We start from the raw sequence: 16,460 nt of genomic DNA on the forward strand, positions 1-16,460 counted from the left end.
GTAAAGGGCCAGATAGTAAATATTTTAGGCTTTGTGGGCCATATGGTTTCTGTCACAGCTGCTCAACTCTGCCATTGTAACATGAAAGCACATATAGACAATATATAAGCAAATGAGTGTGCCCATGCTTCAGTAAAACTGCATTTACAAAAACAAGTTTGGGGCCAGATTTGGCCTGTGGTCATAGTTTGTCAGCTTCTGCTCCAGATAAAACAAATAGATGGTTATTTCTTTAACCTAATTTTAAAAAGAGCGAGTGTTGTGTGTGTGTCTGTGTGTTATTAGACTAAAAGCCATCTCATTTTTGCTGGTAATACATAGAAATATCACAATTTTATTTAACATTGCTCTTGAAGGGCTAGTCATAATTAGGCAAAAGAGTCAAGTGATATATATCAGAAAGAAAGGCTACAAAATTATCGTGATTTGAAAATGATTAATTTTATGCCTTAAAAAGCATCCTAAAGAGAATTTGCTGAAAAGAATTAGGAACAAAAATTTCAGTAAGGTAGGGATACCACAACAGACCTTACAGAAATTAAAAGGTATTATAATAAGGAAAAATTATGAACAGTTTTATGCCAGTAAGCTTGATAGCTTAGATAAAATGGATATGTTTCTTGAAAGACACACATTTCTGAAACTAACATGAGAATAAATAGAAAATCTGAGTAGTTCTATATTTACTAAAGAGATTAAATTCCCAGATGGCTTCACTGGGAATCCTAGCAGACATTTGAGAAAGGAAATCAATCCTGTTCTTTCAGAAAATGCAAAAAGGGAACACTTCCCAGCTTATTGACATTATAAGAAAAGAAAACCAAAGAACATACGTGTAAAAATCCTCATGAACATATATGTAAAAATCCTTGCAAAATATTAGCAAATTGAATCCAACAATGTATTAAAAGGACAATTATTATCACAAACTAGGGTTTATTCCAGAATACAAGGTTGATTTAACATTAGAAAATAAACCAACATAATTCACCATATTAGCAGAATAAGGGAGAAAAGCTGTGTAATCATCTTAGTATATGTACACAAAATCCAGCATCTATTCATGATAAAAACTCTGAGCAAATTAGGATTAAAAGGGAATTTCCTTAACCTGATAAAGAACTTCTATGAGAAACTATGGCCAACATACTTGAAGGTAAAACAGTGATTTCCTCCTAACATTGGGAACAAGGCAAGGATACCTGCTCTCATTGCTCCTATTACACATCATACTGGAGGTCCTAGCCAATGCAATAAGACAAGAAAAGGAAACAATAGACATTTAGATGGGAAAGGAAGAAATAATACTGTCTCTGTTTGCAAGTATAATTATTTTTTACACAGAAAATCCCCCAAAATCTACACAGTAGCTACCAGGACTAATAAGTGAGTTTAACAAGGTCATGAAATACTGGGATAGTATTTATACTAACACAGAATAATTAGAAATTGAAATTTTTTAAAGTACAGTAACACCAGAAACACAAACTACTTCTTTATGTAGCTAGGAAAACATGTTGTAGGATCTGTATGCTGAACGCTACAAAACAATGATGAAAAAAATCAGAGAAGATTTAAATAAATAGAAAAATGGTCTTCATAGATTAGAAGACCTAATATTGTTAAGATGTCCACTAATCCTAAATTGTTCTGTAGATTAAATGCAATCCCAATTAAAAAATCCCCATGGTTATTTTGTATAAATTAATAAGCTGCTTCATAAGTACATATGGAAATGCAAAGAAACTAGAATAGCTAAAAGAGTTTTGAAAAATAACTGTAAAGCTTCAGAACTCAAGACAGTGTGCTGTCTGTGAAAAGATAGACATAAATCAATGGAAAATATTAGAATCTACAAGTAGATCCATACATGTAAGTTCAATTTTATTTTCAATAAAGATGCAAGGGCAATTCAATGGAGAAAGGATATTCTTCAATAAATGGTACTGATATAATTTTATATCCATATGAAAAAACAGATCCTCAACTCACACCTCACATCATAAACAAAAATTAATTCAAAATGGATCATAGACCAAATGATAAAACTTGAAGAAGAAAACATAGAAAATGTGATCTTGGGTTGGGCAAAGATTTTTTTATATGACAAAAAGCACAAGCCATAAAAGAAAAAGAATTGATAAATTGGACTTCCTCAAAATTTAAATTCTTTGGAAGACACCGTTAAGAAAATGACAAGATTGGTGCTGGCCCCGTGGCTGAGTGGTTAAGCTTGTGTGCTCTGCTTCGATGGCTGAGGGTTTTCGCTAGTTCGGATCCTGGGCGCGGACATGGCACTGCTTGTCAGGCCACGTTGAGGCGGCGTCCCACGTACCACAACTAGAAGGACCCACAACTATAACATACAACTGTGTACTGGGGGGATTTGGGGAGAAAAAGCAGGACAAAAAAAAAAAAATGAAGAGACAAGCCACAGACTGGGAGAAAATATTTGTAAAATACGAGCCTGGTAAAGGTCTTGTATCCCAAATATATAAAGAACTTTTAAAACTCAGTAATAAATAAACAGCCCAATTAAAAAATATAGGAAAAAGATTTGAACAGACATGTCACCAGAGAAAATATGTGGATGGCAAATAAAAACATGAAAAGATGCTCAACATCTTTAGTTATTAGGAAAATGCAAATTAAAATCACAATAACATTCCACTAGTGCCTGTCAGAATGGCTATAAAAACCAAAAAGCATGAAACAGAACATTTGGAATCTTCATACACTTCTGGTGGGTATCCAAAATGGTATAAATAATCACTTTGGAAAACCTGCAGGATTTCTTTTGGGTTTTTTTGGTGAGGACGATTGGCCCAGAGCCAACATCTGTTGTCAATCTTCCTTTTTTTTTTTCTTTTTCTCCCCAAAGCCCCACTACATAGTTGTATATCCTAGTTGTACGTCCTTCTAGTTGTTCTGTGTGGGATGCTGCCTCAGTATGGCTTGATGAGCGGTGCTAGGTCTGCACCCAGGATCCAGACCAGTGAACGCCAGGCTGCTGAAGTGGAGCCCACAAACTTAACCAATAAGCCACTGGGTCTGCCCCTGCAGTTTATAATAAATTTAAACATACACTTACCATATGACCCAGCAGTCCTACTCCTGAGAAATGAAAACTTATTTACCAAAGAGAAATGAAATGAAGTGAATGAAATCAAAACTTACATTCACACAAAAATTTGTATGCAAAAGTTTTATTCGTAATTATGAAAAATTGCAAACAGCCTAAATATCTTCTACTGGTCGTTGGATAAACACGCTGTGGTGTAATCGTACAGGGGAGTAGTACTCTGCAACAAAGGAGCACAACAAAGGATACACGTAATAACATGTATGGATGAATCTCCCATGCCTCGCTCTGAGTGAAAGAAGCCAGTCACAAAAGGCTACATGCTTTATGATTCCATTTATAAGACGTTCTGGAAAAGGCAGTCTATAGGGACAGAAAACAGATTATTGGTTTCTAGGAATTAGGGGTGGAGGGGCTGTTGACTGCAGAAGGGCACAAGAGCAACTTTTGGTGTCAGAGAAGTGTTCTGTATTTTGATTGCAGTGGTGATTGCACAACTATGCATTTGTCCAAACTTCGAGATCTGTACATTAAAAATGGTGAATTTTATTATTTGTTAGTAATACTTCAACAAATCTGACCAAAAACCAAACCACAACAAAATCTGAGGACATGAGGAAAAGATCGATGAGTTTGATTATATTTGAAAAATTAACTTGTAGGGGCTGTCCCCATGGCCGAGTGGTTAAGCTCGAGTGCTCGACTTCAGCACCCCGGGGTTTCGCTGGTTCAGATCCCGGGCACGGACATAGCTCTGCTCATCAGGCCATGCTGAGGTGGCGTCCCACATAGCACAACCAGAGACACTCACAACTAGAGCATACAACTATGTACTGGGGGCCTTTGGGAAGAAAAAAAAATTCTAGTAGATTAAAATATTTTTTCTAAGGTATCAAAGATACTTAGGTTTAGAAACCTGCACAAGCATTTTTTATTAATAATCAACCTTCCTACAAGTACAGCAGAAGGGTAAGCTGGTCAAGCTGCTTTCTTAAATATTTGAAAAACAAGTCTTTTCGAGTGGATGAGGAACAGAGGAGGAGCAAGTGCAAGATAGGAAAGGAAAGAATGTAAATTCCTTTTCATCGTAAATGTTTGCCAGGTACAATTTATGAAATACCACTTCCTTCACTAGCCATATTTTATTACTTAATGTAGTTACCTAAAACATTTTATTAAATTCTGAAATTAACTTTTAAGGGCCAGGCTCTTTAGCACGTCTGAGATTTGTTACTGCATTTACTGAGGTGTGCCAGGGAGGACTTAACCTTGAGAAAGAAAATGTAATAAAATACGATCTGAATTCACGCCTGCAATCCTAGCTCCACTGTTACAGCTGACCAGCTTTGTAGCTCCAAAGGTATTGTAAATACTCTAAAGCAGAGGTCATTTGTTATTCTGTACCTCAATAAAGATCCAAGTGCTGACTTCATAGTTTCTCTTTAATCAAAAGTTCACTTTCTTAAACTGGAAAATTATTTTTGATTTCAAAATTATTTAAAAACAAGGCACTTCATACTCCATAAAATGCAAAAGATCTTGCAAAACCATTTGCAGCACATGTGGTAATGTTAAAACTTCTAATTTTATTAGAGATCTTATAAATTAATAAGAAAAGGGCCACCACCCAGCAGAAAAAATGGGCTTAGGACACAAACAGGCAATTCACTACAAAATTAATTTCATTAATAATTAAAGAAATGTAAATTAAAACATGATTTTTATATAATTTATTAGCTTGGCAAAGATTAAAGATAACTGGATACCATTGATAGTGAAAGTTTGAGGAGATAAAATCTGAATTTAAGTGGGAGTATGAATTGGCACGTCCTTTTCAGAGAGCAGTTGGGAATCATTAAAATTTTAAATATGCATGCCTTTTAACTTAGCAATTCAGTTTCTAGGAACTTATCCTTTACAAGTGCTTACAGGTGTTACAAGTGACAAAAACACAGGACATTCATTGCAAGATTATTTGAAATGACAAAGATTGTAAACAACTCAAGTGTATAACATTGAAAAATTGGGTACGTAAAATTATTGTCAGTCTGTACAAAGAAATATTTTGCAATTATTAAAAAGCTGGAGAAAGTTCTATATATACTGACATGAAAATGTGTCCAAAATATATTGATACATTGCTTAATGAAAATGTATTTTAAAGAAGAGTATGATTTAATTTCCACTAGTAAAAATAAATGTAGACACAAATGCAATGTATATCATTGAAGAAGTCTAGAAGCATGTGAAGTATTAACGATGGTTAATTCTCAGTGATGGGATCCTGAGAAATTTCCAAGTCCATAAATCTCTATAATGTTTGAATTTTATGATAACCATATGTTACTTTAGTAATCAGAAAAAACCCAAAGATTTTTTTAAAGAAATAATAAATGTAACAGTAATTCCACAGACCAAGGCAGGTAGAGGGATTGGCGTGAAAAAAGGTGAAGTAGTTGGAAGGATAGAGTGAGGGGTCCTTTTGCCTGGAGTGTAAAGGAGGTGTTGAGGAGTCACTATTAATAATGTAGAAAAAGGGGCCCGGCCCTGTGGCCGAGTGGTTAAGTTCGCTTGCTCCCCTGCGGTGGTCCAGGGTTTTATCGGTTCGGATCCTGGGCGTGGACGTGGTGCCGCTCATCAAGCCATGCTGAGGCGGCGTCCCACGTGCCACAACTAGAAGGACCCACAACTAAAATATACAGCTATGTACTGGGGGGCTTTGGGGAGAAAAAGGAAAAATAAAGTCTTTAAAAATAATGTAGAAAATATGTTGATGGTTATATTGGAACTAGGCCTTAAATGTAAAACCAAGAAGTTTAGACTGACTTTGGTAGGCAGAGGGAAGTCATCTGAGACTTTTGAGCGAGAAAAGTGGCACGACCAGTTTTCTTTGAAGAAAATCAGTCTGGGAGTATTTGGTAGGTAGGTGGGAACAAACTGAAAATAGGAACACTAAGTAGAAGGCTGTTGAGGAGTAATGAGTATTGGCATGTGGTTGTAGGAATTAGAAAACAGACAGATATGAGAACCCATGTGTAGCTAAGGTAACCAAATATAGAGGCTGATGGTGAGGGATTTGACGGGATGCTTCGTGTCAAAGCAGCTGGGGGAATGTTGGTGCCTTTAACAGAAATAAGGATCACAGGATGAAGATTTCAGTTGGGGGAGAATTTGCCCCAATCCACCTTTCCTCCTCAATTCCTCTAATAGCTGACTAGCACGTGAATGTACTCAGTAGAGTGATTGGATTTACCTAAGTTCGTACTATTTAAGCTACAGCTACACTTGTTCACCATTCTAGACTATGATGTGTGTTTCTGGAAGGACATGACTAATAGTGATGATATGATGGTGAAGATGATAGCAGCTATTGTTTATGTAACACTTAATCTGCCAACTTTTCACATGTCCAAAGTCACCTAGCTAATGAATCGAGCTGAGACTTGAATGGCAGTCTGTCTGAATCCAAGCCTGAATCTTTAACTGCTCTACTTGCTGTCTCTCAAGTAATTGGAAATGTGGATCTAGAGCTCAAATTAGACATGCACTCAAGTAAGTTATAATCTAGCTGCATGTCTAGTAATCATTTGTTTTGAGATTGAGCAATACTTTATTACTTATAATTGCATCCCGAACAATTAGCTTGGAGCATAGTAAAGCTATCTGTTTGACACCCTCTGGGAAATTAGTTTTGTGGATAACTGAGGTTAATGATTTAAATGTCAAAATTTATTTTTTAAAAGTTTAATTATTCTGCTTGATATCTTTCTAAACATATTATATTCATCTTATTTTTCTTGTTTTCTTCAATGTGTATTTATCGTTTTTATAATTAGAAAAATACTAAAAATGTATTTTATGCTCTCCTATTTTTCTAGAACAATATATCCTGAACATAATTTAATTTTCTCTTTCTGACTGTTATCATCGTGAGCATATTATTTTACTGGGTTTTATAATACAATGATCCTATCAAATATCTGAAGTGTGGGGGGCAGTTTATCTGTATCCTTATGTCTTCATGCTGTAGTATTTTGTCCATTCTGTCTTATTTTTTAAAGATAGTTTGTCGTATTTGTTGTGGGGGTCTTCTTTCTGTTCTCACTGTGCAGGCTTGTAGCAATTTTTTTGCCCTTTTGCTGCTGCTTAAATGTAATGGTTTAAGAAACGGGTTGGCCATTCATTTCAGTTTTATGTAAAATAAATATAATTAAGTTCTGGGTAGATGCTTGAGGACCATACCTGTGCCTGAAGCTCACTGAGCTTTATTTACTATGTGGACTTTGAGATAAACATCCTGAAGTTTTGTGTGCTCACTTCTTACTTCTTGGCTGCATAATAGGTGGGTGAAGCACTGTATTTGTTTTTAAGTGCCTTTAGAGAATATTGCTTTTTATTTTTTAAACTTATTCATGTAATGTAGAAATGGAGCTCTAAAGTACGGTTAATCATCATGTGACTAGATGAAGGTTTATTTCTCGGCTGTCAGTTTTTAATTCAGAATCCTTCCCTTGGCGCTGCCCCACGGCTGAGTGGTTAAGTCTACATGCTCCGCTTTGGCAGCCCTGGGTCCTGGGTGTGGACTGGCCCTGGGTTTCGCCAGTCTGGATCCTGGGTGTGGACGTGGCACCGCTCATCAAGCCATGCTGAAGTGGCGTCCCACATGCCACCACTAGAAGGACCCACAACTAAAAGAATACACAACTATGTACCTGGGGGCTTTGGGGAGAAAAAGGAAAAATAAAATCTTAAAAAAAAAAAGAAATCCTTCCCTTGACGTTGTCGGATAGATTCTGTTAGGTTGTAAATGTGGATTTTAAAAAATCATTAATGACTGATATGGATGGACATGGCTAAAAGATTTTGAAGAACCATATTAGAAATTTGGATAGATTGTACCAATTATAATTTTGTGAGCAACTGAAAAATTGTATAGGTTCAAAGTCTGAAAAAACATGTGATTAGATATGGAAAGATTTCGTAAAAGATTATCATCTTAAAAATTATGTAAGACTCCAATGATGACCTTTTCTGAGGATGCGGGTTGGTGCTCATATCCGTCTTCAACTCTGGGCTTAACAGGGTCAGAAGCAAAAGGAGGGCTTCCTTGTTAGATGTCCACCTGCACTGTCTAGTGCGCTAGCCGTTAGCCACAGATGGCTTTCGAGCACTTGAAGTGGAGCTGGTCCAGATCAAGACTGTAAATGTAAAATATACTCTGGATCTTGAAGACTTAGTACTGAAAAAAGAATGGAAACAATGATTTTTATATTGATTGCATGTTGAAATGATAATATTTTAGATATATTGGGTTAAATAAAATCTATTAAAAATAAAAAAAATTAAAAAAATTATGTAAGAAATTATTGAAATCAGGACTTGCAAGTAAAGGTAAAATTCTATTTTAATGACTTAATGGAAAATTGGTATTATTTTATTGTTTGAACTGTGTTTAAAATGGAAGCTTATTGCTGCGGTTTAGTCAACTCCATCTTAGAGTAATCTCTTCATTCCATAAAATCTGCCCCCGTTAAGATCCCAGCATACATGTGTTCAGAGGGCTTAAATTCATTTTCATTTAATTTCTTGCCTCCTGTGCTGACAGATATTTATTAACATACGTGCTCTGTAAAGTATTTTGTTATAACATGGTTGAATCCATGGGGCCAGCCCCGTGGCCAAGTGGTTAAAGTCCTGTGCACTCCACTTTGGCAGCACGGGGTTCGCAGGTTCAGATCCTGGCTACTGACCTACTCCGCTCGTCAGCCGTACTGTGGAGGCATCCCACATACAAAGGAGAGGAAGATTGGCACAGATGTTAGCTCAGGGTGAATCTTCCTCACAAAAATAAAATAGTTGAATCCATATTTAATCATTTAATAAATATTTATGGAGGCCTTAATATATGCCAGGCACTTTCTGAGTGCTGGAGATACATCAGCTGAAACCACCCAGGATCTGTCTTTGGGAAACTTCCATTCTAGGGGGAGAGGCAGACTATGAAGAAACAAACTAATGTTTGCTCTGTCAGGTGGTGAAGTGTTGTGGAGATGAGTAAGAGAGACCATGTGGGGGTTGCTGCTCGGACATGGAAGTGCGGTGCTAAGTGAGACTGATATGATAATCGTCTTTGATAAATTTCATGAGGATATTTCTTAACACAACAGAAGGTTGATGTAGAAAACCTCCTATGTTTTAGAAAATGGAAAGTCAACGGCAAATTATGACTGGAGAAATATATCTTATAGAGCGTATGTGGTGATAAGAGAAAGAGTGTCTGCATTCAAAAACAAGGCTGTTAACTTTAAAATTACATTTGTGACTAACTAATAAAGTGGAAGTAACACACATGATTACTCCCTGATGTCTGCAGATATAACCTGTGCTGGCACGATAAAGATGGAATAGGATAGCTGTGTTTGGCTGATTTTGTTTCTTCCCTTTTCTTTCATTTTCTTTACTTTAATGGAAGAATCAGAGATTATTTTCAAAGCATAGATACAAATGTATTAATACTTTAAAGAAGATAAAAATGCGTATTTCTGTTTACCATTACAATTTTAGTCTTCAGTTTAAATATCTAATTTTTATGTTGTAATAATGACGTGTAAAAATTTTTCTCAAAGATTAATATTCTTTGTTTTCATATAAAACTATTTTCCCAACTATTTTCAGATGATATGCAGAATGTTCATAAGGAAGATAAATCTTTAAGTCTGAGTATGCCTGTAATTACAGAAGAGGAAGAGGAGAATGAAAGTAGTGAAACAGGTACAGATGAAATTTCCTCAAACTACTGAGGGAAAGTTCTGCTTGTAGAGCATCAGGGTTTAGAACCCTTGAAGAGCATGATGGTTGACTACACATGATGGTTGGTTTGGCATACTGGAGAATTTTAGTATAAATCATGCCGTTAATCGTGACACTTAAAAGTAAATACAATAAGTGAATGTATGTGGAGAAGCAGGGATTGGTCGAGGGGAGAGGTGAAGGGTAGGGAGAACTCCTGTTGTCAGTAAGTGACATCCCTACTCGAGAGGGCGTCTTGTCTGCAGTGTATTCCTAACAAAGGGCAGGGTTCACAAAATGTGAATTTCTGGATATGAAAAAGAAGATTTTACTGTTAAAAAGTACTTATTTCTAGTAAATGGAAATTTTTCACCTATGAAGTGACAGTTGTAACTAAATAGTGGTATATTGCACAATATGAGTTAAAATAGCTATACTTTTAGCATTGTGTTTTTCATAATTTGTAGTATTAAACAATAAATAACTGTTATCTCCAGTAATAATTACAGTATTGCAGAGAATGTTATAGTTAGCAGGCTAGGCTTGTTAATTGTTGATGATAATGAATATAATGTGTGTTAAGAATGCTGCCTAATTGCTTTTTTGTCATTTTGGCTCAGTATTCACTCTGCAAGCATTTACTTAGTGCCTGTTGTGTTCGGGCACTCAGCTAGGTACAGGGATTTAAAGATATATATACTATAAGAATTTAAGGACTATTTTATTTTGATCTCAGGGATTGAAGATCTGAGCACAGTGACTGGCCATAGGGGACCTAAGTAAACGTTGGTTGAGTGAGACAGATCAGTCTGTGCCCCTGAGGACCTTTCATTTAGTGTGGGAGAGAGACAACTAAAGTACGTTACAGTAAAGAGAAACAGGGTGCTATACAAGCATATAGAAGACAACGGACAGTTCAAGGGCGTATTTGTTCCTTCAGAAGTCTGAGAGCTTCTGTGGTTGGCTAATGTCAGCATAAAACAGTCCTTTACGATCTTTAGAGTTTCAGTGTATTTTCTCTCCAGTCTTGATTGGTGGCTTTTATTGTGAGTCAGCGATTAATAACACACACACACACACACACACACGTCTTTACGGCCACCTGGCAAGTCCCATTCCAAAATCTATCAGCTTGTGATTTTTACAAGTTTGTTTTTCACCAGTGATTACATATGGACAAATATAACAACTCAAATAATTTTGTAATACTCATTATAAGAAACCACAGTCTTCTGACTCTGACTCCCATTTCACTCAGAGACAACCACTTTTAACTCTTTACTAATTATTTTAGTAGTTACTGCCATGTCTCTAAATAACATACTTATATTGCCACTTCTTCATGTTTTAGTTCTCTATGTTATCTATTGACTTCCACTGAGGAAGGTGAGGGCTCAGTTATCTTTACTATATTCTTCACCTCCCACCCCAAACACATGTATATTTCTCACCTCCACCCTCCCAAAATAATTATTATGCTAGTTAGATTAGTATTCGTATTTTAGTATATATCAGTATAGACTAGTATTAGATTAGTATTCAGCAGTTACAAAACATTGACAGGGCCATGAAATGATTCTTACCTAATCAATATATTTATTGTTTTCCCTAGAGAATTAATAACTTCTTTTTCACCTTCTTAGTTAATTCCTTTTTTCTGTGTATCACTCATTTACCCCCAAAGTTGTCCTGCCTTGTGTGAATCTCCTCTTGGTACATTCAGACATGTTGGCATTTCGTCAGTTTTGTCAGCCTCCCCGTCCCCACCCACTGCCCCCCCCGCCCCTCCCTCCAGGCCGCCTGCCCCAGCCTGTGCCTCTGTCCCGCCCGCCACTCTTCTGAGAGTCTGTTTCCTTTTTCTTCTTAATTTTTCCCTTGTCTTTTCTTGTTCATTTTACTGTCACTCTCTCTTCTTTTTCATTGGTAGGGAATGTTTCTGTTCTTTACATCTTTCATAATTTTTGTGTTTTTGTATCTTCTGTAATTTTCTTTGTTTTTAATGATCAGTAACTTTTAGGTTCCCAACTGTTTCTAGATGGACACTTAATTGAGTTTTGGTTATGGCATCTGCTGTGGTAGCCAAAAAAATGTATGGTATAGTGTTTTGGGTTACATTTCAGGTTTAATTGAAATTAAAACCTTAGTTACTTTCTCTCTCTCAGCACTGGTCAAGAGACCCTTCAGATCTGGCATGTGGAGTCCATGCTAGATATAGGGTGGGCAAACCGACAGAAACAACTTCAGAGTAGCTTATTTTTTTTAAGTAGGATTCAGGATGACTAGGATGTACATTAGTAAATTTTCAACTGCAATATCATTTTGAGGAAAAAAGTCGTGTGTATGTCAGGTTGAAGGCTTCTTGTTGAATCTTTGCTCTGCGGGTGTTATTACTGTCAGACCAGTTAGACATCTGTGTAGTTTAAATGTGTCTTATCAATTAAGTATTATTTTTTTAGACCTGACAGACTTCTTAATTTTGTCTTTAGAGTTCACTGCACTGAAGAGGAAAAGAAAACACAGAACAAAGAGCTTGGTGTCTAGATCTTAATTTTGAACTTTCTGATGGAAGAAAAGATTTATTTGTGTATTGCACAGGAAGACTTCCAGTATTAAAAATAATTCTTCTGGGGCGCCAGCCCAGTGGCACAGCAGTTAAGTGCGCATGTTCCGCTTCAGCGGCCCAGGGTTCGCCGGTTTGGATCCCGAGTGTGGACATGGCACTGCTTGGTAAGCCATGCTGTGGTAGGCGTGCCACATATAAAGTAGAGGAAGATGGGCACGGATGTGAGCTCAGGGCCAGTCTTCCTCAGCAAAAAGAGGAGGATTGGCAGCAGATGTTAGCTCAAGGCTAATCTTCCTCAAAAAAAAGATAATTCTTTGGGAAAACGTAGTTTGTTTCTTTGAAATGGCAATACTTGAATACAGTTCTGGAATAAAAGTACAAAAATTAGAGTAAGACTTTACTCCAGAATTTAATTTTAATATTTTCTTGTATGAAATCTGCATAAATGAAGATAAGATTTGGATTTAGAATATAATAGAAATGGTCCTGTTATTTGCAGATTATTGTTATTTCTTACCACTTTTTGTGGTATTTTACTGTCTTAGTCCAGTTCTGTAATATTAACTATTCTATTTAAAATCTTTTTTCGTGAAATATTAATGTTTATGAATACATGTTTATAAATTACATGTAATATTTATTACATGTAAATGTAAATATTAATGTTTATTACATGTCATTTGTATCTACAGTCTGGTAATGAATTTGTGTATGATGTATATTAGCTATTTTATGTATTATATGGTTAAATGCAAGGAAGTTTTTGCCTTATTTGCTTTATTTTTTAACGTATGAAAGTTGCATAATCAGTAACTTATGTGATTGGTAACTTACGAAGCTGAGTTTCTACTTCTGCAGTCAATTCAATATGCTTTAGTGCTTGTTTTAAAGCTCCCCTTGGTCTAACATTTATATGCGCATACATGTATGTTCGTGTATGTATGGCTATATGTATGTACGTGTATACACACACACACATATGATCGGATTAGTCAATACATTGTTCAGGTACATTTAAATACTGATTCATTCTTTTCTTTTCTTTCTTTTTCTCCCCAAAGCACCCCGGTACGTAGTTGTATATTCTAGTCATGAGTGCCTCTGGTTCTGCTATGTGGGACACCACCTCAGCAGTGCCATGTCTGTGCCCAAGATCCGAACCGGCGAAACCCTAGGCCACCGAAGTGGAGCGCGTGAACTTAACCACTCAGCCACGAGGCTGGCCCCTCATTATTTCTAATAAAACCTTTAAGAGTGGTAATGTAAATTCCAGAATGTGTCTATAGTACAGAATAGTTGGTACTTACAGAAAAAAATTCTGTAGCTTCATGAATATGCCTCTCTGTTAATTTCTCATTCAAGATGTTTAAGTGGAGATTGCTTAAGCCTGTTGTTTGAATTGCTGCCAATAGCAGACCATCTCCATATCATGTGGCTGGCTCACCCTGTCTTATAGTTGATTATATTCCATGTTGTTTTCCAGCATTGTATATTTCAGGAATTCTGCAAATGTTCTATGAGAGAAAATATGTGATGTCTATAATCTTTTTAAATCAAAATACTAATACTAGCCTAGATAAAATTTTCATTTATTAGAATTTATGCTTTCACATTAGCTATTAAACAAAATTGTTTCCCTTGACTGCCTTCAGATGTTTCTGGAAATAAATGGGGCAGTTTTCATCACATGGACATTGGGCAGAGCCTGGATGTAAATACTCGGGTGGGGCATTCAGAGGCCTGGATCCACTATTAGCTACTTCTATGCCAGATTCTTTGCTAGAATTTGATGAATAAAATGTACAAATCTTGTACGGATAACACAGTGAGTTGCCCTCTCTTTTTTGGCAACAGTGCTTTTAAAATACGAGGTATCATTTCACTTGTACAGTGAAGAAACTGCCTCAGGATGGTAGGTGCCTTGCCCACAATCACACAGTTGCTGAGCTACGCATCTGGGATTCAAATCCAAGGCACTCTCCTACAATTTCAGTGTCATTTTGTATAAGCCCACAGAAACGGAAATCCAGAGGGGTACTTTTGACTGCAAGCAGTAAAAGCCCACTTCACAATGGCTTAAACAATAAGGAAAGTCTAATTTAAAACCAGTTGAGTCTTGGGGCCGGCCCAGTGCCGTGGTGGTTAAGTTTGTGTGTTCCGCTTTGGTGGCCCGGGGTTTGTAGGTTCGGATCCCAGGCGCAGACTTAGGCACACCACTCATCAAGCCATGCTGTGAGCGTCCCACATACAAAACAGGGGAAGACTGGCATGGATGTTAGCTCAGGGACAATCTTCCTCACCAAAAAAACACCAGCAGTTGAGTCTCAATGCGGGCTGGCTCTGGGCTGTTTAGTGCATCAGTTCCATGACGGCTTCATCCACCCAGGATTGGGTCTTCAGGGCAAGCTTCCTCTCAGTGCAGGGAACTGTTCACCAGCCAAGTTCCTTGCCGAGGGCCACCCTGCAGGCACGCCTTTCTAAGGATGGCAGTCTCAGGCCTCCATGTTGCCTCTTGCACAGGCTCATTTTCACTATTTCAGACAGTGCTGCATTGAGCTTTGTGTGTAAATCCTGGCTCACTTATATTGGTATTTCTGTTGGATAAATCTACATGTGGATTTGCTTGTCAAACTGTGTATATATAAAATTTTGTTAATTATTGCCAGATTGAACGCCAAAAAGACTGCCAGTTTACATTCCTACTAAGTATTTGTGAGGGAATTTTTGTAATTGTTCAGTTGAATATAGCCTGAATCTTATCAGCCAAAAATGTAGAAAGAGAAGTAACATAATTGGACGAAGCAATGTGTGTGGTTACATGGTTACATGGTCCCATGGGGCAGATGCGGCGCTGCCGCTGGGAGCAGGTTTGTCAGGAACGTGTTGTTTTTGTTTTTTTGGTTTTTTTGAGGAAGATTATCCCTGAGCTAACGTATGCCACCAATCCTCCTCTTTTTGCTGAGGAAGACTGGCCCTGAGGTAACATCCGTGCCCATCTTCCTCTATTTTCTATGTGGGATGCCTGCCACAGCATGGTTGACAAGTGGTGCATAGGTTCGTACCTGGGATCTGAACCGGTGAACCCGGGGCTGCTAAAATGGAGCGTACAAACTTAACCACTGCACAACCAGGCCGGCCCCATGAACGTGTTTTGAAGATAGTGTGAAGCACTTGATAGATTTGCTTTCAATGTGAAATTGAAGCTTATTAAACAGTTCAGATAGAAAATATTTATGTTTAACAGTGGTTTTCCAGAATTAAAATGTGGTATCCAAATACTGGTTACCTATTACAGTAAGCTGTTTGTGTTGTCAACTGGATTATAATAAAATAACTGCACCGAGTCATAAATGCAGGATTTTAATATTAAATATTTACTAAATTAATGTTTTGTGGAGGAGGAGGGGTCATAACAGTATTCATAAACAAGCTATATTTTAAAACCATACCACTTTCAGAAATCTTAATATGTGAAAGTATTGTTCAAACTAGGAAATTGGAATTATAGTAGTTTTAATATTATATGCCAGGTTTACTTGGTGTATCTAAAAAACAAACAATGAATAAAAGAAGTGGAACCATAAAGAAAATTGAGCTTGTATGGATGCTTATTAGAACAATATTTTTCACTTTGAAAAAAAGTATTGTAATTTATTTCTTCATAAGAAATTGCCCTGGAAATGTGCAGTTCTCCATGAGACATCTTAGTGTGCTGTCCGTTTGCTTTGCTGGTGTGTTAGGGGGTTATGTTGTTGTAAGCTCACCTAAGATCCATCTGGGTTTATAACCCCATTCTCTTAATGCCTCAAAGGTTTCCTAACTGAGGGGGTGTATTTAATGTGGGGGACATTCCCAGTCTCTGTACACCCAATTATAGTGTTTGTTCCCGGAAACAGACACGGTTGTACCGTCTGCAAGGTATTTTCTACCAAAGGAGAAATAATGAACCAACTTTTAGGCAAAGACTTTGTCTTCTACAGGTTTTCCAGAACAGTGATATCATAGGGAAATGCATTAGAAACTTTA

The 16,460-nt window shown here is 37.0% G+C and overlaps 1 protein-coding gene across 1 annotated transcript in view; it reads left to right on the forward strand.

Moving 5' to 3' along the window:
• Nucleotides 1-16,024, forward strand: part of SNAPC1 (small nuclear RNA activating complex polypeptide 1) — a 32,345-nt gene extending 16,321 nt beyond the window's left edge. The window contains exons 9-11 of the mRNA XM_008537926.2: nt 9,758-9,853; nt 12,358-12,598; nt 13,496-16,024. Of these exons, the coding sequence (XP_008536148.1) occupies nt 9,758-9,853; nt 12,358-12,419 (158 nt within the window). The 3' untranslated portion in view covers nt 12,420-12,598; nt 13,496-16,024. The remainder of the gene's footprint in view (nt 1-9,757; nt 9,854-12,357; nt 12,599-13,495) is intronic.
• The last annotated feature ends 436 nt before the right edge of the window (nt 16,025-16,460 follow it).

The sequence above is a fragment of the Equus przewalskii genome, chromosome 25, assembly GCF_037783145.1.
Source record: "Equus przewalskii isolate Varuska chromosome 25, EquPr2, whole genome shotgun sequence".
Lineage (NCBI taxonomy): Eukaryota > Metazoa > Chordata > Mammalia > Perissodactyla > Equidae > Equus > Equus przewalskii.